This window comes from Trichoderma asperellum, chromosome 1, assembly GCF_020647865.1.
Source record: "Trichoderma asperellum chromosome 1, complete sequence".
NCBI lineage: Eukaryota > Fungi > Ascomycota > Sordariomycetes > Hypocreales > Hypocreaceae > Trichoderma > Trichoderma asperellum.
Window position 1 is genome coordinate 2,943,027 of NC_089415.1, and position 23,015 is coordinate 2,966,041.

General features: G+C 50.3%; 8 protein-coding genes across 8 annotated transcripts; 4 read left to right on the top strand and 4 right to left on the bottom strand.

Annotated features, from left to right (window-relative positions):
- Positions 1–3,291: 3,291 nt before the first annotated feature.
- TrAFT101_000925 (uncharacterized protein) lies at positions 3,292–3,571 on the bottom strand (the record flags this gene model as incomplete). Its single annotated transcript, XM_066126191.1, has 2 exons — positions 3,292–3,332; positions 3,406–3,571. 2 exons carry the CDS (start codon positions 3,569–3,571, stop codon positions 3,292–3,294), a joined length of 207 nt encoding a protein of 68 aa, XP_065982290.1.
- Positions 3,572–7,888: 4,317 nt separating this feature from the next.
- On the bottom strand, positions 7,889–11,860 carry TrAFT101_000926 (uncharacterized protein). The gene is made up of 4 exons (XM_024907492.2): positions 10,921–11,860; positions 8,746–10,832; positions 8,428–8,597; positions 7,889–8,246 (listed from the first exon to the last, which is right to left on the bottom strand). The coding sequence occupies exons 1-4, from the start codon at positions 11,387–11,389 to the stop codon at positions 8,159–8,161; spliced, it is 2,814 nt and encodes a 937-aa protein (XP_024765160.1). The 5' UTR covers positions 11,390–11,860; the 3' UTR covers positions 7,889–8,158.
- On the top strand, positions 11,342–11,829 carry TrAFT101_000927 (uncharacterized protein; the record flags this gene model as incomplete). Its single annotated transcript, XM_066126192.1, has 1 exon — positions 11,342–11,829. The coding sequence occupies exon 1, from the start codon at positions 11,395–11,397 to the stop codon at positions 11,827–11,829; it is 435 nt and encodes a 144-aa protein (XP_065982291.1). The 5' UTR covers positions 11,342–11,394.
- A 261-nt stretch (positions 11,861–12,121) lies between the features above and the next one.
- Positions 12,122–13,755, top strand: TrAFT101_000928 (uncharacterized protein). Its single transcript, XM_066126193.1, has 3 exons — positions 12,122–12,428; positions 12,486–12,601; positions 12,683–13,755. Exons 1-3 carry the CDS (start codon positions 12,425–12,427, stop codon positions 13,388–13,390), a joined length of 828 nt encoding a protein of 275 aa, XP_065982292.1. The 5' UTR covers positions 12,122–12,424; the 3' UTR covers positions 13,391–13,755.
- On the bottom strand, positions 13,739–14,699 carry TrAFT101_000929 (uncharacterized protein; the record flags this gene model as incomplete). Its single annotated transcript, XM_024903316.1, has 3 exons — positions 13,739–13,954; positions 14,045–14,291; positions 14,350–14,699. 3 exons carry the CDS (start codon positions 14,697–14,699, stop codon positions 13,739–13,741), a joined length of 813 nt encoding a protein of 270 aa, XP_024765162.1.
- Positions 14,700–17,872: 3,173 nt separating this feature from the next.
- On the bottom strand, positions 17,873–19,369 carry IDI1 (isopentenyl-diphosphate delta-isomerase idi1). Its single transcript, XM_024907493.2, has 3 exons — positions 18,891–19,369; positions 18,461–18,799; positions 17,873–18,394 (listed from the first exon to the last, which is right to left on the bottom strand). Exons 1-3 carry the CDS (start codon positions 19,081–19,083, stop codon positions 18,159–18,161), a joined length of 768 nt encoding a protein of 255 aa, XP_024765164.1. The 5' UTR covers positions 19,084–19,369; the 3' UTR covers positions 17,873–18,158.
- A 474-nt stretch (positions 19,370–19,843) lies between these two features.
- Positions 19,844–21,648, top strand: END3 (endocytosis defective- protein). The gene is made up of 3 exons (XM_024901708.2): positions 19,844–20,325; positions 20,412–20,646; positions 20,707–21,648. Exons 1-3 carry the CDS (start codon positions 20,089–20,091, stop codon positions 21,426–21,428), a joined length of 1,194 nt encoding a protein of 397 aa, XP_024765165.1. The 5' UTR covers positions 19,844–20,088; the 3' UTR covers positions 21,429–21,648.
- Positions 21,649–21,928: 280 nt separating this feature from the next.
- On the top strand, positions 21,929–22,709 carry TrAFT101_000932 (uncharacterized protein). The gene is made up of 3 exons (XM_024904926.2): positions 21,929–22,120; positions 22,268–22,335; positions 22,417–22,709. Exons 1-3 carry the CDS (start codon positions 22,024–22,026, stop codon positions 22,558–22,560), a joined length of 309 nt encoding a protein of 102 aa, XP_024765166.1. The 5' UTR covers positions 21,929–22,023; the 3' UTR covers positions 22,561–22,709.
- Positions 22,710–23,015: the final 306 nt, after the last annotated feature.

Genomic DNA, 23,015 nt, shown 5'->3' on the forward strand with positions numbered 1-23,015 from the left:
ACCAGTACAGATCCAACTATAATGTCTTTGTTGAGCTTGCAGCTCTGCTTTACCAATTATTCGACCGGCCGTGCGTGAAAGACCCAAAATGTCTCCCGATGCCTTCCTAGACCGAAAAGTAAGAAGCTGCTGTCGCTCCGGCCAGGTACTTCGTATCGCTCCCTACTAAAAGCAAGGAAAACCGATTCGTGAGCAAGCCTAGGATTAGCAGGGATTGATTCAAGGTCGCTCGCTTCCCTAAACCAATACAGCACCTTGCTGTGCAAAACATGTACTGTACAAACATCCCCGTATTTGCAGGTTGACGCAGCTCTTGAAGGGGGTCGAGATGATGGTAGCACTAGACAATTGGCCCCGACCAGGTTTCAGAGCCTCAGCAAGACATCACTTGCCCCGTACGTAGGGTGAGCCTCAAGAGCCCTGGTCTGCCCTCGTCAGAAACATGTGGTAATACTTCATGCAGTAAGAACACGTGAAGCGGCGTTTCCATCGTACGGGTTTCTCCAGTCAAAGAGGCATCTCGCTATCCTCCAGATTCCCGAGAGACAACGACTCTGGGGTCGCAGAAGCGCACAGGCCCTAGACCAACAGCCACATATCAACTATCATTTATCGAAGACGCAAGCTTTGCGCCGGGCTTCTCTCCTATATCGGGTTGGCGCTCTGCAAGCATCGCCGACTAAACATCTCAGCGCTATTGGGGGAAACCCCTGGCACAGAGGGTAAGACCTTCTCTTGGCAAATCGCATTACGGCTACGAGTGCTCTGCACAAGCAGCCGGAGCGTGCAGGTATACTACCCGTATAGTACCCGTGCAGCTGTGTGACGTGCTATCCCGAAACCAGATATTGACACATGATACTAATAATTCACCCGACGGAGTGATCCTTGTTCCCGCCCCTCCAATTAGCGAAGAGGACACAAGTACAAGTATCATTTCAGTTTCTCTTATTGGTGGTGTCTCAGTTGGGGAAAGGTATCACGCCGTACTCTTACTTGAAGTCGATGCATCCACGCCTGAATATATATGCCAGGGCCCTTGTGGTTACTCGTCACTGTGCGTAGGTTAGCAGAAGATATCAAGTATCTTTTCCGGATGCTGCTTAGTCACTCTATATTTCCTCTGTCTAGCTTCGAATCTTGAGGATCATCTCCCTTTTCAGCAAAGATCAGAGAGCTGGGGCCTTGAGACAGTTTCTGAGGGTAGCCACCTACAGTAGTAGTTAGTTAGTTTACTGCAGAGGAGGAGACCCGCTTTGACGCGGTCTTTGATGCTTCAATGCCAGTCAGGCGCCCATTCCTCCCAAAATACCACAAGCTGCATAAACCCTTGCAGGAACCTGCCAGTACCGCGGTCATTGACCCAATCTGACCCAATGACTCGGCTCCGTCCAGTCGCGATATGATCTAGTCGCCCACCAGGATAGGCCGTCCGCTTTATTCTTATCTGAGACAAGAACCGGGAGAATGAAGAAAGGCCGTGTAGAATTCTTCCGAGCCAGTGCTTTGGTATCGGCCTTTTTGTACCCTGTACCAAATCTGTGCTCTATCTCTTTTCAATCGACATCTCCCAATCAGTCCTCAGTACTACCTTAGGGTTACGTGAGGACGATTCTATCGGAGCACCCTTGGCACTGACGCTGTTTTCTTGCTTTCTTCATTTTTCCCTCTTTTGATAGCCAGCCCTGCAGTATCGCTGTTACCCGTCTCTTTTCTTCGCTCCTTGTAGTTTTTTTTTCTTCTTGCTTAGATGCTTGGGTTTCCTTTCCTTCGTTTTAACCCTTTTTACCTTGTACCAGTAACATAATGAAGACATCATTGATTGCTCCGCATTGCTTGCTCGGCTTCCTTTCCGGATGCGTCATCTATGCGAAAGACGACCCAAACGGAACGATGATCTATGCATGGCTAAATCCCCCGACCCGACGACGCGTTAGTTGCTAGTAGTCATGCTACAACGCACTATGTAGCACTGCTAGTAGTATTAGCTGGCGCCCCGTTCGCGGCTCTCGCTTCCTAGCCCCTGGTTTCCATTTAGCCAGCGCGGCCTAAGAGCCCGGCCTACGACTAGCAGCTTTGATATATGCGCTAACGGCGTAAAAATGTCACAGAGTACAAAGCCCTATGGCTTCTTTCAGAGATAAAGAAAGTCGACGCTGGAGTGATAGGAATACGCATACCACCGAGAGTATCATCCTACCGAGCATTCTGCTTTGGCTGTCGAAAGCCGCGGAGATACGATATCTCTGAGCCATCGGTAGTGATGTTTGTGCCCCAAGTTCAGGAGGATACTCTGCGCCATGATGCATAGTTGAAGATATCTTGGGGTTCTCCTCTTCTTTTGCCTTACTCTCTCAGTGTGAACTCATATTTGCAATAATGTACGTCTCCCCCTCATCCCTCACTTCATGCAGCGAAGATTCTTTTCCGGTACACAGCTGTCGTGGGGATCGAAACCACCTCCCAACGAGTCCAGAAATGGCATGCCTGGTGACTGATATCCCAAAACTATCGACCAGAACTCTTGCTGGTACAAACAAACGTGTGCTCCCTTGCGCGGTAGTGTGGTATAAATATAAAGACGCGAGAATCTCGCCATAGCATCGCATAAGCACTTCTTTCACCCGGGCCATGATAGATTAGCTCTAGGACATATAACGACTAGCTCCTACGACGTTCAAGAACGAGAGGCTGTTTAGTTGCCAAGCTAGCAGGATGACGCCTGCATGTAAACTCCATAATACCAGGTAGTCGTTGATACTTTGACGCAAAATCTCGCGGTGCAGTGAGGAGAGTAGTATTACCCTCTGTACTCCGTATTCCATAGTTACATACCTGTATGGCTATGGTATTCCGTAGACCAGAGCGCTTCCTTGTATGTAGCAGATTAGAGAAGCTTGGCTATTTTTGGCATTTGTACGTCGTGGTTCCTGATGTAGTAGGTACGGAGTACTCCGTGCAAGGAATCTCAAAGTATGTAGCATTTGAAGCGCAAAACCTGACAGTAATGCAAATCCTGGGACGAGCACATGGCGCAAGGTCTAGAAATTCCCGAACAAGGAACCCCCCTTAATAACGAACCACACTCGACCCAAGTGCTGTACGAGCACACGCTGGTTCAAGGAATGGCTGTGCCTGTACGGAATACCACCTCGCTAACACAGAATCCTTGTGCAGGGGCGGAGTACGGATTGTCTGCGCTCTTTACTCCGAGCAGGTAGTCTAGGTACTCGTACTTTGCGTCTCGCCCATCTGAAGGCACGAATCTTAGCCGCAGACAGCTAGGACATATTATTTTGGTGATGACAAGTGGCGGCGCCGTGGACCTTTAGCTGCATTCTGTCAGCACGTTATTGCTTCCTTGGCTTCAGTGTGGCAAGCATAAGTGCCTTAGCCCTCACTCACATGCCCTGAGCCAGATTACCAGACAGATTGCAAAATGCGGCCTGAGCGGCCAAGAGCCCATTCTCCTCTCATGCTGTGCATGGCGATCGTAATGGCAGCGACGAAGCTGATGGCATGAGTCTCCTATGTCGCCCAAGCAGGTCGAATGTCGCCGGAAACGCAGCATTGGCCGCGGGAAATTATTTTAACCGAGCGCAAGGTCTGGTGATGGCAATCGCTTCCTTCATTCCTGCCGTTGGGCGTTCGGAAGCAGTGTGCGAAGTGCGAAGTGGGTACAAGGTACTGCCACCGGCGCAGCACTACTGCTAGGTACTAAGGTATTTGGCACCAGTGCTCAACTCCGGACACGCGGCAGAGGTCGCCATCTTTTGCGGCCTACCTTAATTTACCACCCACCAGATGGCGTGCGCTTGGCTTTCCCCTCCTACGTTCCAATCGAAATTCTCCGTAATGCCCTCATCTGCTTCGTGCATTATGGAGCAGCGCCCCATATCGCCCGCTGCACGAGCATAAAAAACTTGCAACCGAAATCAACACTTACCACAGTCGCATGCCTGTCATTTGCTCGGCAGCCGTTCCGCAAGGAGCAAGCAAAAAGATCAGCGCCGAATCCTGGACCGGTCCTCTCTCCAGCTGGGAGGCTTTGTCTACATCTGTGCCCGTACGCAGCACTGAATTTCTCAAGAGGAGCAGTCGTTTTCTGAACAAATTACAGGCCAAACCAACAGCTTGAGCCCTCCTCCAAATTTAGTAGGTGACATCCCACTGCCATGGTGGGCACTTGGCCGCTAGTCAGACCATGGGCTCTCAGAGAGCCTGCTGCTCGCTGTTTCGCGGTATAATATCTGAGGATAGCGGTCATCCAGAACTGATCATGCATCGTCCAAAGTAACGGAAAGCTGCCGGGATTCAGACGGGCACCTGTGCTTCGAAGGGCCCAGGCCACCTGTTTTTCCCATGGCCTTGACGGCGCACCCCCGCCGGGACTCCATTTCATTCTGATGGCCGCAGGACTATTGAGGAGCTAAATTTCCGGGGGGGAGGGGGCAGGGGTGCGTCCTCGTGTGAATCTGGGGGAATAGCACCAAAGGTTCCCAGAGACGCACTCTCTCGCCGATATCAGAAGTGAAAAAGAGCTCACACCTGTGGCATCTCCCACAGGGACGGCGACCAAAGGGGTGCAAATACAGGCCCCCCACGCAGCAGGAGAGAAAAAAACGTCCCAACCATTTATCAACGAGATGCCAAAGCCTTGTGTTCTCATCAAGGGGTCTCATGCATCTAGACTTGTTCCGGTAGGAAGGCGCAGATTTCGGCTAGCAAGCCTTAGGCTGTGAATACATATGGAACCAAATTACAAAGTACGAAATGGTACAGTTTCATTTCCTCCGTGCCGGGCGGGATATTTGGTTTCCCGGCCATGGGTCTTGCATGCAAGTAGTAGTAGGTACTCAGTACAGAGTGCATGTGCATATTCTCATCAAGCCCCCGGCAACCGACAAACTGATCTTGCCTGTGGGATATCATCTTCAGCACCTAGCAATATCTCTTGGATCCGCAATGCGACAGCAAGGGCCACACAGCAAGGCCACACAGAAGAAAATAAGCAATCATCTCACCAACAGCTCATACCCAATATGTTAATGATGAACGGTGCAGTTACCGCACGAAATACCACCTACCATCTGGTGGGTATATTTGTATATCTGTGAGGGGCTAAATAGTACGATCTTCACTTATTCCGAGTATCATCCCGGGGAGGTTCGGTGGCCAATGAACGCGATGGCTGAAGAAGCTGCTCCTTGTTTTCACCACACCAAAACAAAACAGTGGCCGAGATAAGCAACAGCCGGAAACGGGAATCTCAAAGCGAAGTGCCCCTAGCGGCCATTGCCACTAATCCGTAGTCGGCAAGGAAACCAGACGGAAATTTTCTGACAAGCGTCTATTATTCCATCACATCTCGTCGATGTGAGTGGGGGTTGAGTGAAGGGGGCTGCGTAGCCCCGTCTGGCGAGCCCACCGTGACATTCTCCTACATTACTCAATCTTACATACATGCAACGAACGAACCTACGCCAAGTACCAAAGGCAGGCTTGGCGAAGTGTATTGTCTTGTCACGGGCTTTTCTCCTCTTCTCAGCTTTGGCTCATATTCAAGTACTCTACTCTTTTCTCAAGCTACTAGGTTGGCTCTGCTGTGCTGTCCCGTTGATAGCGTCTCACCAGCGTGTTCAGACAATCATGATTTCATTGTATATCAAAAGCTTTTACGAGTGTGTCGCTCTCGGAGCCTAGCCACTCAATCGGATCGAGGTATCAAAGTACCCTCTCTCCCTAAATTACCTTGGCACCCACACCAGCTATATTGGTAGTGCCAAACCACAGCTCGTACTCCGAGAAGCTATGAAGTACTACTTCATACCATGCATGTGCCACGCCGATGGGACGGGGGGGGGGGTGGAATTGACACGGGCATTCCACACTGGAAGGGTCTGGACTGAGCTGTTAGTTTCTCTGATGTGTGGCAGCCGCCAACACTAGAGGTCTGGGCAGAATTATATGTCCCTCAAAAACAAATCCGACTACACATAAGCTAAGGAATAGTCCCATTCTTTATTCATTATGCGCATCATATCGCCACAAGATAGGCAGATGCATTACAAGAGGTCAGCCCGAGTTAAACGAAGCGAGTTGAACTCGAAATCTCTGCATCGTATTTACTATGAGAGCACAACCCCCTTTATGGCCACCCTTGGTTTGGAGAATTACACTACACTACGGCTATATCTGATATAGAAGGACGCTCTCTCGTCAAGACCACGTGCTGGGATAGCCCCTGATCGACAGCTTTTCCATTTCTCATTGCTTATATTCCATACTGCTACTCTATACTGTGAATCAATATCCCTGCGGCATTTCAAGACACCAGGGATTCTAAGCAGTAGCTATATAAGTGCTACGATGTACGAACGATAACCCTGTTGCTTTAGACCAGTCCTGCTGCCAGCAGAAACTGTGATCAATGTCTCGCCTCTGACGTTTGCGGGCTAAGGCTCCTGTCGGAGCAGCCAATATATTGCTATTCTCTGTCGTCTCTTGCTAAATAAGCAAGATGACGACGTTGTGTCAAGTTGCTAGGTCGGGTATTCACCTATTTTATTCAGTACTTCCCTGAAGTTTGTAGTAGTAGCACGAAGATTCATGACACAAAGGCAGCAAGCTGTGTGTGTGTGGTGTGGCGTCAGCCAAGACAAAGGCCAACAGGCATGAATTTGAGACCTTTGGCTCCTAGGACACCCTACAAGCAAACTAGCAAAGGAGTGGTTTGTGCGGCCATCTCAGCTTCACTTTCACATTATTGGACCGGATACTCAGCTATCGGAGCAAAAAGCATGCAAGGAGGTGAGCCCAGCATACGACTGGTTAGAATACGCCGCCATTAGCTGGCCACCCGAAGACGCAGCCTGCATACGGCGTACTCTATTGCAGTTAGTGGGCAAGATATGAGCCGACAAATCGCCATGTATAAAAAGATGCGTTAAAACAAAAGGGGGGGGAGTCTAGGCAAGCTGGAGACGAAAGAGAAGCAACCAATTCAAGATGAGCAGGCATACGAAGGATATTCCGCCGCCGGCCCATCTTTCTGCAAGAAAGCAAATTTAGCCCTCGTGTCAGGCCAGCATGGCTGATTTGTTTATCATGTTCCATCCATGTCCAGCTGAACTTCTGACACAGGTGTGTACAAACATCGCGCACGTACACACATTATGCCATCAAGGGAAGTTTAACGCTGCAGGCATGGGCCAGTCTCGCGTGTGTGTCTCATTCAAGAGCTGAGCTGCAAGGAAAACATTGGCACAGTTCGACATGCGTATGAACCAGTTAGCTCATTACAGCTCTTGTTGGTTGAAGATATGAATATATAGCCAGGAACGCGCTTCGCTCGCTTGCTTTGCTCTCAAGAGGGTCTCAGGGATGAACCAGAGGCACTCATCCCATTCCCTTGCTATCCCTCAGCTTAGTCTTTATTTCCTCCTTACATCTCTTTGCCCTTTATCCCTCTTGTCTCGCTATGAATCACTAGACGTGGGAGTGAAGGCTACCTTGTGCTGCATGTCTTACTCTGACGCCACTGCGTCCATGTGTTTTTAGCGCCGCAGCACATGGTCCATGGAGATGTATACAAGTCTGCTGCAGCCACGGTAGAAATCTCGCCCCCCTAGGTGTGCAATTATCTTGTTTTTTCCATGCAGAAGAAAATTATTAGTATAGCTGGTCGGATTTACAAGGATATCCTCACAACAGAGCTCCATAGGCAGCTCGCTTCCTGTGGCGCGAGTATGCGGTGACAGCATCGCACAAAAACCCGCTTGGAAGTGTACGTGAAGAACACTGACCATTTTTGAAAATGGGAAAGGGAAAAGAAAACTCGAACACTCTTATCCCACATTGCGGACTGCCAGAACAGCGTAGACACAGATGAGATACAAGTAATTGTATATTATTGTCTTAGGCAAATCAAATCAACAGCTATTGCTGGTAGCAGCAGTAGTGAGAAGCATCGTACAATACTAAGCATCTGTATAATCTGATGATATTTTGTCTCAGATCTGATACATTTCAGCTTATGCCACGCTCCCATCTCCCTTTATGTACATGATGCTGGATTAGGGTTACAACAAGGGTACCTTATAAATGCAAGACACAAGGACCGAATTCCCGGGACGCCAGCAGACAAAACGAACAACCCTTATAGACGGCTCTCGAGGCCAGCGAACTGGTGGTCCTCGGCCCAATGGGAATCAGGCCAGACCAGTCGGATCGCATCCCAAATGTGGCTATTTTAGCATTGAAGTTAGTAACACTGCTTCTCATAGTTTCTTGATTCTCTGATGGTATGAGGAGGCAACATGCATAACCGTAAGGCGTTTGATGCATGCCAGTATCATGGGGAGAAATAAGATGTGAGGGCTGAAATGGGAGAGAGAAGCACAGAGAAGGAAAAGAACAATGACTCACTTTACATGGAGGATCTCCAAACCATCCTTGACTTCCTGAGGAAGATCCTTGACGTCTTTACGGTTCTGTGCTGGGAGTAGCACTGTCTTAACCCCCGCTCGGAGGGCCCCGATGAGTTTTTCCTTGATACCTCCGACAGCGGTGACTCGGCCGCGGAGGGATATCTCGCCCTATGTTACATATCATGTTAGTTGTGTCAATCGAAGTTGGTGTATTGAGGAAAATAGGAGGAGGAGAGGAGGTGTGTTGAATTTGCCTGCTGTTAAACAGGAAGTAGAGTCGGACTTTATTGAAGGAAAGAGGGGGAGGGTAGCATACCGTCATAGCCATCGTAGGTGGCACTGGCTTGCCAGAGAATAGGGAGATCAAGGCGATGGCCTGACCGATACCACTGCTGGGCCCATCCTTGGGAATAGCTCCAGAGGGGCAGTGGACATGAATACTGCGATCCTTCATGATATCGACGTGTGGATCGGAGGTTAGGCTCAGCTCATAGGCATGAGCTTTAACCCAAGTGAGAGCAACTTCAACACTTTCCTTGAGAACATCGCCTAGCTTGCCCGTAAGCTGCACTCGTCCATTGCCGGGCATATCAGCAACCTCAATAAAGAGAATGCTGCCGTTGCCGCCGGTGCTGTAGGCTACAAGTCCCGTTACAATACCCGGACGACTCGTCTTCTCGGCGATTTCCTCTTCAAACTTCTCAATACCCAAAATCTGTTCAATGTCATCGAGCGTGAGCTGCGGCCGGTACGTCTCCAAGGCGCTATTGTCTCTCGCCTCCGCGTACTCGACAGCCTTGGCGCGACATACAGAGCCAATTTCACGTTCCAGATTGCGAACCCCTGACTCACGGGTGTACGACTCGATGATTTTGGACACCACCTCCTGGCTGAACTCGACCTGGTCGTCCGCCAATCCGTTGGACCGGAGCTGCTTGGGGATCAGATGCTGAATGGCAATGTGGCGCTTCTCAAGCGTGGTGTAGCCAGGAAGATAGATCATCTCCATGCGGTCCAACAGAGGACCGGGGATGGTGTCCAGGCTGTTGGCGGTGGCGATGAAGAGGACCTTGGACAGATCGACCGGCATGCCGACGTAGTGATCCTGGAAGCTATGGTTCTGCTCCGGGTCTAGAACCTCGAGCATGGCGGCTGAGGGATCGCCGTGTACGCTCGCCGTGCCAATCTTGTCAATCTCGTCGAGCAGAAAGACTGGATTCGCCACACCGACCTTTCTGAGGCCCTGCACGATGAGCCCAGGCATGGCCGCCACGTAAGTCCTCCTGTGGCCACGGATCTCAGCTTCGTCTCTGACACCGCCTAAGGAGATGCGGTGGAACTTGCGGCCCAGAGCAGTTGCAACCGACTTGGCCAAGCTGGTCTTTCCTACACCAGGGGGTCCGATCAGGAGCATGATCGGTGACTTGTCGACTGTGCGCTTCGACTTGAGCATCTGGAGCTTGGCGAGTTCAGATTCGGACGCCTCTTGTCGACTGGCGTTGTTTTGAGCAACATCGTCTGCAATTTTGGCGGTGTCACTGCTCTTGCCCTCGGTAATGGCCTTTTCAGCGACGGCGGCATCAGCTTCTGCCTTGCGAATCTGCTCCTCCATATCATCACTGATGGACTGCTTCAACCTTAAGACAGCCAGGTACTCAATAAGCCTCCTCTTGACCTTGTCCAGGCCATAGTGGTCGAGGTCAAGCTGCTGTCGAGCTTTGGTCAGCGTATCGGCCCCTAGTCGATCATTCGTGGCCGCGGTCCATGGGATTTCAGATATCGTCTCCAGCCAGTTTCTCGTGACCTGGTATTCTTGATTCATAGGCGGCATTCTCTGCAGCCGGCGCAGCTCTCTATCCACGGCCTTGGAGGCTTCCTGTGGTAGCTTTGCTGCCGACAGCTTCTTCTTAAGTTCATCAAGCTCGTTGGCGTCTTGGTCTTCGTTTTGATCATTCCCTCCTGGGGGTGGTAAAAGCCCCATCCCCGCCATTGGGGGCATTGTATTTGGCCTTCTAGTAGGGTTCTCATTTAACCGATCGATTATCTGGACCGGAACTGTTGTGAATGTAGTAATCTTGAAGTTGTTCTTGATGCCGCCAACTTGGCGCTCCAGAAGCTCGATAACCTTGGTGAGCCTAACCTTGGTGTCTAGGGCGGCTAGAATGCCGAGCTTTTCTTCATGAGTGCCATCGAGAAGGTTGGCCATGAAGTCAGCCAGCAGGCCAGCCTCTTTCAGCTCCCTTCTGATTATGAGCATTTCTAATCGTTTTGTGACTGCGGGGGAGAGGGCCGGGCCGCCTGTGCGAGGAAGCAATGATGAGATGCGAAGAATCGTGACCAGCTCTCTTGAGCGCATTTTTAGCAGGCTGAACAGGTCTTGCAGCTGCTTATCGGTGACATCGACTGGTAAAGGCAACCCGAGATTAGAAACCAAAAGCTCAGATCAAAGAAAGGGATTCTAGTGAGGAGACATGGGTGTGAGATGACCTACCTTCGTCTTCATAGTAAGTTGCTTTTGCCTCGAAAAAAGGACGCTCGCGAATTATCGAGTCCAATCTAATCCTGCTTGTGCCCTCAACCCGCAGCGCGAACTCGCCAGACCCGCGTCCATCAATGCCGACGATCTTGGCAGCGACTCCAAAGCCAAACAAATCGTCCTTCTTTGCAGTGCCCGGGTTGATCGAGTCGACCCGGGCGCTCTCTGGGTCCTCACCATTGGTGATGAGGAGCTGGCCGTCCGGGCCGACCAGCGGGGAAGACACCGGCACGCATGCTATCGGGATAGAGTCGATGCGGCCATCCGGGCCCTTTGATGCGGCGAGCTCGTAGACGTAGGCGAGAAGAGCCGGCAAGTCGGGTCGGCTGGAGTTGACGGTGACGCGGTAGGCAAGGCCGGGCAGCAGGACGGTCCCGCGAGGGAGAGGAATTAGCGGGAGGGTCGCGGTCTGGGATCTTCCCATGGCGTATGCGATTTAGTGATGATGTTGGTGTTAATGTTGGAGTTGGAGTTGATGAGCGCAGAAACACAGGAACAAGTCAACGCAACGCTATCGCCATGAATGAGAGGAGGACAAGAAAAGAAAAGCAAAGTGGCCCGGGTATTGACTGGTCGCCGTGGGAAGACTTGTGTAGAACGCGATGGAAGGGTATGAAGCAAGAGAGGCGGCGAATTATTGTTGATGTCAACCCCGGCTTATGCGATCATGCTCCGTGGTTTGACTGGCGTCCCGGCCACCCAGTTCCAGGCTATTATGCGACCCCCGGCTGGAATCTTGCCGAGGCTGAATATGCGGAGCGCCTATTGGCCGGCGCTGGTGATGGAGATGCCGTGCGGAATCTCGTGACGGCGGCGACTGAAGTCGGGTCTCTATCTAGGTCATGTTTAGATGTCAAGATTTAAATTGAAAAGAAAAAAAAAAATGAAAAATTCAATTCAATTGGTTGAATGAGGAGAGTAGTGAGATGGATATTGGATACGGCATTCCATCGAATCGTAGAATAGAATGTGGTGTTGATGCACAAGACACAGTGAGTGCCTTACATGTACCTATTACAGTGAGCCACATGTATGTACAGCACCATGCATGCGCTATGAGCCCCTACACATACATCGTACCGAGGATAAAAGTCTCCAACTTCCAATTCGAGATTATTCTACGCATCATGATTTAGTCATGTATCTGACTACAAACGAGTATTCTTCAGCAATCCACCTGCATTTTACGGCCAATTTTTAACAATCGTAAAGTGAAAAGTGAAGAACAGCAAATACTCGAAACTGCCTAATATCGTGATATCATGTAGACTAAAGGCACTACAGGTACTCCGTACTGAGGTACTGCACACCTGAGCCTAGCTGCTGAGTCAGCCCACTGCTCGTACTCGTACTTGGGCCTAGCTTGTCGCGGGGCAAAATCCATTAAACCCATGGCGCGCTTCAAACGCGTCTCCCACTTTCGAGAAAAGCCAGCGTTCACCACATCACTCTCGCCATAATGTGTAAGGCAACCCCCCGTTCATAATTTGGACTGTTCTGTGCTCATCTCCTGCTTACAGCTGCATACGACGGATACTCCAAACCTGGCTACGGCGCCCAAGGCGGCGATGATTCTGGAGGCTTCTTTGCTGGAGGGGGTTCACAGCAAGGCAGCCAAGGTGGTGGCGGCGGCAAGGTAAGCTCAACAATCTCACGTTTGATGCTGCATATATGCAGAATGCCATAGCTGTTGGCTGACGCATGCCAAAACCCGCAGTCATATCAAGATGAATCATTACGGCCCTTGACAATCAAGCAAATCCTCGACGCAGAGGAACCGTACTCCGGTGCAGAGTTCAAAGTGGACGGCACTCCCATCACACAAATCACATTCGTCGGCCAAGTCCGCAGCATAAACCCACAGCAGACAAACCTGACATTCAGGGTCGACGATGGCACAGGACAGATTGACGTCAAGAAGTGGATCGACGCAGACAAGCAAGGCGATGCAGAACCCAGCTTCGAGATTGATTCACACATCCGCGTATGGGGCCGCCTAAAATCATTTTCCAATAAGCGACACGTTGGAGCCCACGTCATCCGGCCGGTCACAGATTTCAACGAGGTCAACTACCACCTGCTGGAGGCAACCTACGTGCACCTAGTCAACACCCGAGGCCCTGCCGGCGCGGCAGCAAACGCAAACGGGGATAGCATGTTCGTTGACGGCGGCGACGGCTTCAATGCCGGCGGTGGTGGCGCCCAGCTCCCCAGCAAGCTCTCTGGATGCAGCGCTTTTGCGAAGAAAGTATACAACTACTTGAACAACACACCCGGAGGCAACGACGGAATGCATCTGAGCAATATTACGGGAGGAACGGGGCTGGGCATGCGGGAAGTGATTACAGCGGCAGATGAGCTTTTGGGACAGGGCCTGATATATACAACTGTGGATGACGAGACATGGGCAATTTTAGATTACTAAGGGCAGTTTTGACGTTGACGCAAAATCTTTTTTTGATATATAATAGTGTACGGTAGAGACAGGATTTGGTCAAGTGAGTGAAAAAAGGTATCTCACTGAACAGGATGAAAAACAAAACAGCAACAAACGATAACGAACGTACGGTAAAATACAAAATTTGTCCAAAGTCAAGTTTATGATAAGATTAATGAGAGGCTGGGCCAATCGACTTATATGCCACGCAACTTTCAAGATCAAAGAGTCATGGGAAGGAGAGAACGAAGTAGAAGGGGTTCAAACTTATCAACAATCTTGTCAAGCTTGAAATTCTCCAAAGGAGGCTGAAGCAGCCAACTGCAGTCGCAGAAATCAGACTTTGACAGTCTCAATCTGGTCCAGCGTCGGCACTGCTTCTTCGGCTGCTTTGGCGGCTACTGGCTCGCGCACCATGATGTAGAGCGGCACGGGCACCGGTCCTCTCTTGAAGGAGATTTCCTTGCGGTACTTGAAGCCGAAGCGCTCGTAGTAGCTGATGTTGTCGCTGGAGCTGGATTCAAGGTACATGGCACGGTTCTCAGCATCAGCCTACATGGCGGTTAACTCGTCAGTCTCGTCTTTCTTTCTCTCTTTTGTTTTCGCTTCTTCTTCGTTTTATGCGGAGAAGAGTTGGCTTACCTTTGCCGCCATGTCCATGATGAGCTTCTTGGCATAGCCTTTGCCTCTAGCGCTGGGCTTGGTACCGATATAAGCAAGATAGTAGTACTCGCGGTCTCCCATGACTTCGTCCATTGTCTCATGCAGGAGAGGCAGCACATCTTCGTAGTAGCGCTTGCGGCCCTCTGAGCCAAGTTGGTAATAGAGGCGCCACATGCCACTTCGGAAGATGGTCCACCAGTCGTCCATGTGCATCCCAGGAGGCATCCTAGACGGTTTGATCAACACCACACATTCTATATTGAAGAGTATAACATGGGACTCACCACAACGCTACGCAGTCATAATCTGGGCCAATGGTTGTGACGAGGCCACTGTAGCAATGGGCAGACACCAGATACGTCATGATGCGGACGTGGAGCTTCCATTTGGTCTCGTCCGAGTACCGATCCGTTTCGTCGCCGTCGAGGAGATACATGCTCAAGGCATCGGCGGCAAAGGCGTGGGCGAGAGAGACTCCCGCCTGTTCGCATTCAGTCAGGCCAATCTTGCGAACAGATTTCTCCCAGGACTGAGGAACAAGAGAGCGGCGGCGGTCCACAATGGCTGTTGCGGTAGCGGCGGAGGCGGTGGTCGTGATGGTATCAATGGCGGTTTTGCTTATAACGTGCGCCATGGCGGGCAAAAGTTGTTGATTTGTAACTGATTTTTCTTATTTGGTTTGTTTGTTCTTTTCTTTAGAGTTATTGGTTTCACTCTTTCCATTCACTCGATACTTCCTGTATAAGTGGAAGCCGCACAAAAAGGGCGCCTGGTTTAGTAATGATCATGGAATTGGTTGGGCTGGAGACTCTGAACGAGTTCGACTCACGTATTATATTATGGGCACTATCGCCGGTATGGACCCTTGAGAGTTGTGATCTCGAAATGGGCATAAACCTGGAGGGGTGTTGCAGGCAGTTGAGGCAGTCGCGTAGGTCAACCGACATCAATGTGGTGTTTAAGGCCCCAGGACCGTCAAACTTTGAAGAGATTTGGAGTATGGGAGCGAGAAGGGGGAGAAGTGATATGAATTGAGGAGCAAGTAATGCAGGACAAGTATGGCTAGGATATGAAGGAGGTATTGAAGTTTTTTTTTTTAAATAAAGATGGAGGGCGACAACGGCGGAGGTTGTTATGAATAACCAGTCAAACAATCAATCACTTCACTGACGACGACCCAGAAGGATATCGTCTATGCAGAGGGTGAAGAATGGAGACGGAAACCACAATGAGATGGGACGAGACGAGAGATTGTGATAGCAGTGATGGCGATGACCAATAGTTAGAGTAAAGTGTGTCAAGAGCAGTAGTTGAAGCAGGCAACTTCTAACACAAGATCCAAAGAGGGGAATACAAAAAGGATAGCCTCTTTCCCAAGCCCTCAGTATGGATGACCTAGGCCCAGTTTTGAGTCTTTCTCTTTTCCCTTCCCCGTTCCTTTAACCTTTCTTTTGTTTTCCTTGTTAGCCTTCTATACGGCGGTGGGTTAGAGCGTTGCTATTCTTGGCGAGACGCTGTCGTGCAGGCAGATTGTTTACCAGATCGGATTTAGATCAGATCGAGAAAAAATGCCCAGGTGAAGCAGAGGTGAAGAGGAAGAAGAAGAAGGGTTCCTATCTACCGAAGATGGGGGGTTTTGTAGGGGTCCGACACGGATCTGCACCCGCCTACTGAATCCTCGTCTGGCGGACTAACACACACGCAAACCACCGTGAAGAGCTGAATGCTACGACTAACACTACCAACCATGTCATCCGTCTTGCGGCCGCTAGCGAAGCCATTACGGTGCAATGAAACGGGGGAAACTCCGATGACACCGGGACACGGCAAGTCGCCCAAGCAAAAGAGATAAGGGCAGCAAATAATGGCAGCGAGATCTATGGCGTGTGGCCGGTCCCCACGCTTGGTTGGCCGAGCTTGACTGAGGGGATCCACGATTGGCGGACCGCCGAGGTCAGGCTTGTGGTCAGATGATGCGCCGCCTCGGTCGGACGGGGTGGCATCACGACTGCTGCGTGGGAAATGGGCTTGGCTGTGTAGCCTTGGGCTCAATGTTGTTGGAATTGGATGCTGTTGCTGATACTGTTTTTATTGAGGGTGTCGTTACCCATCACAACGAGAGACTACATGTACCTGGAACTACGCCTTGATTCCTGTATTATCGGTATCACATCACCCAACTCGGGGACGTACATACTGTAGAGACGGCCGGTATCTGCTCCCTTCACCCAAAGACGGATCTGTTATCTAGATCCCTTCTCGCTGTTACCTCCACGCCTAACCGCAACAGGCTGCTATCTCGCACTCTCCGCCGTTGACGCCCATATCAATGATGCTAGGCCGGCGACCAAAGGGGTGCGGAGTCTGCCGGCGAACTTATACTGCATTTGGTGGAGGAAACCAGCGGCCCCGCGCGCCCTACAGCGGGCCTCAGCGCTAGCAGCTAGGGGATGGGGCCGCCTGGAGCCTCCCCCGGGAAATGGAAACCGATCCACCAGCCCACTGTAGATAGATGGAAAGACAGACGATATGGGTGTAGGTTTAAGGGATGAAACATTGGCCGAAGTAATAACACATGTAGCTGTTGTTGTTCGTTCTAGATTCTCATGATAAGATACATAATTGGCTAAAGAATAGATATGATGTGAGCCTAAACTTTCGTCTATCAGTCAATACGCTCCCGAGATACCACCATTATGTAAAGTATTTGTACGCTGCTGAGAGCGTGGGGGATAAAAGACACTGACGATACGAGGCAGCCACAGCTGGTTGGTTGCATCTGGATTCTCTTTTTGCTCCTATCTCCAAATATATAAATATTACCATGCAGTACATGCACAATTGGACGAATAAGGCACTTGCCAGGCATGCGTGCTGGGTCTCGTGCCGCGCGTGTTGCTGATGATGAGATACCAGATTCGGCATTCATTTTGCGGGGAAGAAGAGTAGAAAGGGTGGCTTCATTGAGGCTCTGGGGTAATTATGAGCTAACGTTTTGAATCGTACGTGATAGCTCGAGAATGGCATGCAATCATTGGCGTTCTTGTTATATAATAGCGTTTGTGGGAATGGCGCTTCTCATGTACTGTAGAGCCAGGATCTCCGCATGTGAAACGAAACTCAACCAGTCAAGTCGTGTTGACGCATGCTGACCTGGGATTTAGTGCTTGCTTGCTGCAAATAGAATAGGAATCATGTGAAGGAGGCAAACGGATGACATTTGGCACCTTGATGGGATTGGATACCATTAGAAGCGTTTATAGGCTCAAGGATTGCTCTTCTCATGGAGCATGGGAGTGATACCTGGCTGGTTTCAGTGTTAAACTGTCATATGTGACGAAACCATTGAGTTGATGGGAGAAATCGCAGCTGATTTGACCAGGTAGCTTTACATGACTTCCCGTTATAGTATGCCTTGAACTTTATTTATAATTGATTGAATTTCACGCATTACTGTGCTTTCTGTGGCAAAGCATGCGAATTTCATACCTCTCTTTAGGGTAGCTCACGACTCGCACCAATTCTCACCTATCCTATACGAATTCCGATACGAATACGAGAGCGTCTCAGCTGTTGTGTAGCGATTCTCAACCCTTCAAGTTTCACAACCAGAGATTCCCTGTCGCTACATTGACGTGATATGATTCATCCTACGCAGGAGAGCCATGTGACCTGTTCTGGCGCCTCAATTCACACAGTGAGCAGCCTTGGCGGTGGCCTTATCTCCATCCCGTACGAGCGCCGACTGATGTTGGTGGCTTTGGATATTCAACAGAGGAATTGCAGCAAACTATCGGTATAAGGCAGCTTTAACTTCATCTAGACTGATTCGTTTATTGATATCTTGGTTATTACGGTCCCGCATCTAACTCTGCTCTAGGAATAATCTAATAGAGATTGTCAAGCTCACAAACACAAGCATATTTAACCGCATATTTGACCCCAGTACTTTTTACCCTCCTTTGAATCGTCATCTTCCTCGAAGAGGAAAAAGAAGAGACACACATTGTGCCAAATTCGCTCGCTCGTCCACATTACGTTTCCTCGCCCCCTCCCCCCCCCTAGATCGTATTCGTATCCAAGTAAAAGCCCATTACAGCATTCGTCGGATCTCCTGCTCGTTGGTGTACTTGTCCAGACCAGAGTCTAAGCTCTCCCACCACTGGAAGAGCATGGAGTTGCAGATCAGCTTGAACCAGGGGGTGAACTTGAGGCTGGGGTCTTCAAACTGCTTCTTGAGGTTCTCGGGGGTGACGTATTGAACGGCCTGCACCTCGTTCTCGTTGATGTTGAGGTCGACGTTGGCCTTGATGAAGAGGATGTAGTCAACTGTTGCAAGATTTCACCGTTAGCTTGGAGTCCTGATTCGGGGTGGGAAGCTGTTCAATCTCTTACTCTCGTGCTCGCCCCATTTGCCATCGCTAGGAGCCTTGTAGTGGATTCGGGTCAGGAAGCGGAAGTCCTCAAAGGGGACCTGCTCCTTCTTGATGCCGAGCTCGTGTTCCAGCTTGCGCTGAGCGGCACGCTTCGCTCCAGCGATGGAGTCGACCAGGTTTGCGCCAGTCTCGGTGGGAATGCTCAGCGGGTGCGAGCAGCAGGTGTTGGTCCACATGTCTGGGAAGGTAATCTTCTCAGAGGCGCGCTGCTGAAGCAGTAGCTCGTTCTTGTCGTTGAAAAGGAAGACGGAAAAGGCACGGTGCAAGAGTCCCTTGTCGATGTTGGTCATCAGGTGGCCTAATATTTTTCAAGAAAATCGTATTAGCCGACAGAATTGCTATTGCTATGCCCACATTGGACATTCCAGGGGGAAGGAGAGGTTTCGCACAAATCTTCTTGCTCGCAGTGCCAATGGGCATATCGTTCTCGTCAGTGACGATGCAGACCTCGTCCATCAGTCGGATTTGCTCCTCATCGTGGCCGGTCAGTGCCTCGCTGGTGGTATCGATGTCTGGGAAAAGACGAAGCATGGCCTCAGCCGTAATCGGCTGCGCCGTGGTGGTGGTAATGGTTGTCGACATTGCGGCTCGTTTGTTTGGGATGCAACGATCTTGTCTATAAGAAAAGAAAAGAAAAGAAAAGAAAAGAAAAGAAAAGAAATCAAAGGACGCCTCTTAACCGAAAAAAAGAATGGCCACTCAGGTCTCCTGCGTGGCGATGGGTATCAAGCTTAAATACTTGTATGAAATTATGCCCCAGCCAACAAATCCCCGACTGACAATGTCCCCGACAATGTGAAAAGAAATGGACGCCCCTCTAACTGGATGGACCCTGGGCCTTTTCCCCCTTCTCGGTTGTCGCGTGGGGCATACAGAATATTAAGCAGCTGTGATTGGCCGGTTTAAATGATCGGCTTGTGAGGCGTGACGGTCTTTGGTAGAAATATGTAATTAGGCAGTTTATTTGCTTATGAAACATGTATTGTATCATGGCGCAAGAGCCAAGTCTACCGACTATAGTGAGGAATGAGCCTCACTTGCCGTTTTGGATGATCAGAATATGTAGGTACCTGATTGCTGCGCTAGGAATATATAAAATTTCTTACTCAGATTGGCCTTATCTGCACTGGCGAAGCACAGAATGAGCATAGGTTAATAGTGTAGCGCCACCCAGGTCCCCTGTATTCATATTCGCATAGCCGTAAAGTGAGGCCCTAGGCTCCGCCAATCCGGGCACAGGCACATGTACCCCGTCCCATTCCAAGTAGCGTCCAGGTACAAAGCGCATGTACATGGTCTATAAGGTACTACTAGGTAGGTAGTCTCTCCGTACTGGGCATCGCCAAAGGGAACATCCGTAGCTTCGTCACTTGCTTGCGACTCCTTGTTCTTGCACCCGTTCGCTCACTCTCGTCCCTTGCGGCTGTCTTTGCGCTTTCGCGATTTCTTTGTGCTCTGTTTGGCGTCGTGCTCTTTTCCCCAGCGCCTTTTAGTTGCGCCCGGTGATTGCAGACCAAGCTTCGTGGGCCAATTCCAATCTAACTCCCCCCCAAAAGCGGCACTCCTCGGATCCGAGCTCCATAGACGATGCCTCCCAAGATTGAGCAGAAGGAAATTGAGACATACTGGAATATCTTTTCAGACAGGACAGGCGGCGGACAGTTCCTTACTGGCGAACAGGCTGCGCCCGTGCTCAAGAACAGTGGCCTTCGCGATGACCAGCTAGAAAAAGTGTGGGATTTGGCGGACGTGGATAACGATGGTAACCTGGACTTTGAGGAGTTTTGCGTCGCTATGCGGCTCATCTTTGATATTCTAAACGGAGTAAGCTATCTACGGCCCCGACATACCCTGAGACGCGTTCTCAATGGTCAGGGCTAGACAACTAATGACATTTCCGCGTTTGTCAGGAATATGCCGACGTACCAAAGACGCTCCCGGACTGGATGATCCCGGAATCGAAAGCTCATCTGGTGCAAGCAACCAAAGCCATCACGGGGAAGCAGCCACAATTTGAGCAAGTCGAAGACGAGGATGACACTCCCGGCCTGAAGGATGGGTTCGAGTGGTACATGAAGCCAGAGGACAAGGCCAAGTACGAGCAGATTTACCAAGAGAGTCGGGATATGCGAGGAGAAGTAGCATGTTAGATTATCCCCTTGACTTTTGCCAAGATGAGCGCGTCAGATATTAACTCGATTGCAGTCGCATCCCTTGAGGATCTTTACGAGTCTTTAGACGTCCCCGATACAGACATTCGATCTGCTTGGAACCTGATCAACCCCTCTGCTTCATCAAGCATCAACAAGGACGCTTGTCTTGCGTTCCTCCACATTCTCAACAATCGACACGACGGATACCGCATTCCTCGCACAGTACCTGCCTCACTACGATCAAGCTTTGAGCGCAACCAGATCGACTACCAGGTTGACAACCAAAAGACGGGAGTCTCGTCACGGTGGGCAACAAAGGCAGATGATTCTACAGCGACGGGTCGGAAGGCCAAGTTCGGCGACCAGTACCTGACAAGACTCGGACGCAGCGGCTTCAAGACAGCAGGCACCGACTTCTCGACGGAGAAGACGGAGGACTGGGAGGAAGTGAGACTCAAGCGCCAGCTGCAAGACTTGGAAGAGAAGATGCGAAAGGTAGAAGAGATTGCAGAGAGACGCAAGGGCGGGAAGCGCGATTCCAAGCCGGCGCTCGTCAAGAGGGAGCTGGACCAGCTTCTGGACTATAAGCGACGAGAGCTGAGAGACCTGGAAGAGGGCAAGGGCAAGAGCGCCGTGGGTGGAAACCTGAAGAGCATATCGGATGATCTAGAGACGGTGCGCGAGCAGGTGGATGGTCTGGAAGCCCACTTGCGGTCTCGAGAGCAAATCCTGGAGCAGCTGCAGAGTGAGATTGAAGATGAGAAGAGAGGCTAAGGAAAGGGGGGAAGTGATGTGGAGATAAGATACGGGTAGATTCTGGAGGAAAATCATTTTTGGGTGTTTATTTTTTTTTCTTTGTGAGCGAGATTGGTTGATAATGGTTTGCAGATGTAAGGATAGGTAAGGTATATATCTGTTTGGAAGTGTACATGCATAGATCGGGGTTGTAGGTAATCAAGTTGTTGGTTGCAGTTGGTTTCAAACTCGTTCGTTAGACGTTGCTCAAGTTACGGCTTCCCTTGGTCCAGCTGTGTATTTTCTAGCCATGGTCATACCATTGCACGGCTCTGTCATTACAAGATACTGCATTCCACGCGAGTTGCAAGGGCCATCATCATCAATGAATGTCGAACAGGACTGCTGCAGCTGATGCATCCCGGCATGTGATTCTGGTTCTCAACAAGGCAATCGCCCCAACAAAGGTTCATGCTCGTCATCTGCCCCTCCTTTTGGCGTTCCCCCCTTTAGACTGCTAGCTTCATTGGCCTTACCCCGCTGAGCTACCAAGGGGAGCTTTCTTTTTCGCGAATCGTACCATGCCTTTCTTCTTTCTTTTATCATACACCGAAGAAAGAAAACGTCTTTAACCATGTCGGCTCCTGAGTCTCCCGAATTTTCCAAGGCCCTGATCGAGGTCAAGCAGTTGACCAAGAAGCCTAACAACGACGACCTTTTGCGCCTCTACGGTATGCGATGATTCCCCCCCTCTGAAGAGCTGGAGTGTGTTGGTTGGAAAGGCAATAGGAGGGAGCTTTAGTTTACGAGGAGAAGACGGGGAAATGTACGAATACGCAAATGAGGACGATGTGCTAATTTATCTCTTTCTTTTATAGCTCTTTTCAAGATTGGCAAGGGCTTCGAGTTCAAGAAGTCTGAAGAGCCTTCTCGGTTCTCCTTCGAGGTACGATGCGCGAACGAGCGGGAAATTCCTCTCCCAAGTTTGATAACGTCCATGAAATACTAACCCTTTTACTTGTCATAGGCCCGCGCCAAGTGGAAGGCCTGGGAGGCCGCCTACGAGGAGGAGGGCATCACCGACCCCGCCGAGGCCCAGAAGAAGTACGTCGAGCTCGTCGAGGAGCTCAAGGTCAAGTACGAATTCGACCCCAACAAGACTCCCGAGTAAATTGTTCTTTACAAACTCTTGCGAAAGAGAGGAATCATGGCGGGTTTTTACATGAATTAAGACGCAACGTTGCTGCTAGAGAAAGCACTTGTGGGATAGAATGCCATTAGAGCATAAAGAAATTTGAAATAAATCTGTTAAAAAACACGCATGAATATTGTCCTCTTTTCCTCTTGTTTGTTTTGGTGTAGACATCTACTCGCTGCAGATGATGCTGCGTATCTGGTTTCCAAGCCTCTGATTGTGGCTACTACGAGCCAGTTTGCCTCGGTACGGTTGGCGCCGGACTAGAGTCTACGAGTGAGGCTGGTTCTATGTAGCTGAAAACGCGCTTGTAGATCTACTAAGACGGTCAGTGCTCAAGTTGCATAATATTTCGGCTGCTGCAAGGAGCAAGGAGCGATGTAGATGTAGACATCAGTAGAAATTCCCTACTAGCTGTATAATATTCTGCC

Bases quoted from the DNA above. Each gene is read 5' to 3' on its own strand.
- TrAFT101_000926 (XM_024907492.2), bottom strand. From the start codon at position 11,389: ATGGGAAGATCCCAGACCGCGACCCTCCCGCTAATTCCTCTCCCTCGC. The intron at 10,833-10,920 runs GTAGGTCATCTC...TGCCTTTACCAG, and splicing joins AACTTACTATGAAGACGAAG to TCGATGTCACCGATAAGCAG. The intron at 8,598-8,745 runs GTATGCTACCCT...TATGTAACATAG, and splicing joins CACCTACGATGGCTATGACG to GGCGAGATATCCCTCCGCGG.
- TrAFT101_000928 (XM_066126193.1), top strand. The intron at 12,602-12,682 runs GTAAGCTCAACA...CAAAACCCGCAG, and splicing joins AAGGTGGTGGCGGCGGCAAG to TCATATCAAGATGAATCATT.
- IDI1 (XM_024907493.2), bottom strand. From the start codon at position 19,083: ATGTCGACAACCATTACCACCACCACGGCGCAGCCGATTACGGCTGAG. The intron at 18,800-18,890 runs GTGCGAAACCTC...GAAAAATATTAG, and splicing joins CACTGCGAGCAAGAAGATTT to GCCACCTGATGACCAACATC. The intron at 18,395-18,460 runs GTAAGAGATTGA...ATCTTGCAACAG, and splicing joins CAAATGGGGCGAGCACGAGA to TTGACTACATCCTCTTCATC.
- END3 (XM_024901708.2), top strand. From the start codon at position 20,089: ATGCCTCCCAAGATTGAGCAGAAGGAAATTGAGACATACTGGAATATC. The intron at 20,326-20,411 runs GTAAGCTATCTA...CGCGTTTGTCAG, and splicing joins TCTTTGATATTCTAAACGGA to GAATATGCCGACGTACCAAA. The intron at 20,647-20,706 runs GTTAGATTATCC...ACTCGATTGCAG, and splicing joins TATGCGAGGAGAAGTAGCAT to TCGCATCCCTTGAGGATCTT.
- TrAFT101_000932 (XM_024904926.2), top strand. From the start codon at position 22,024: ATGTCGGCTCCTGAGTCTCCCGAATTTTCCAAGGCCCTGATCGAGGTC. The intron at 22,121-22,267 runs GTATGCGATGAT...TTTCTTTTATAG, and splicing joins CGACCTTTTGCGCCTCTACG to CTCTTTTCAAGATTGGCAAG. The intron at 22,336-22,416 runs GTACGATGCGCG...TACTTGTCATAG, and splicing joins CTTCTCGGTTCTCCTTCGAG to GCCCGCGCCAAGTGGAAGGC.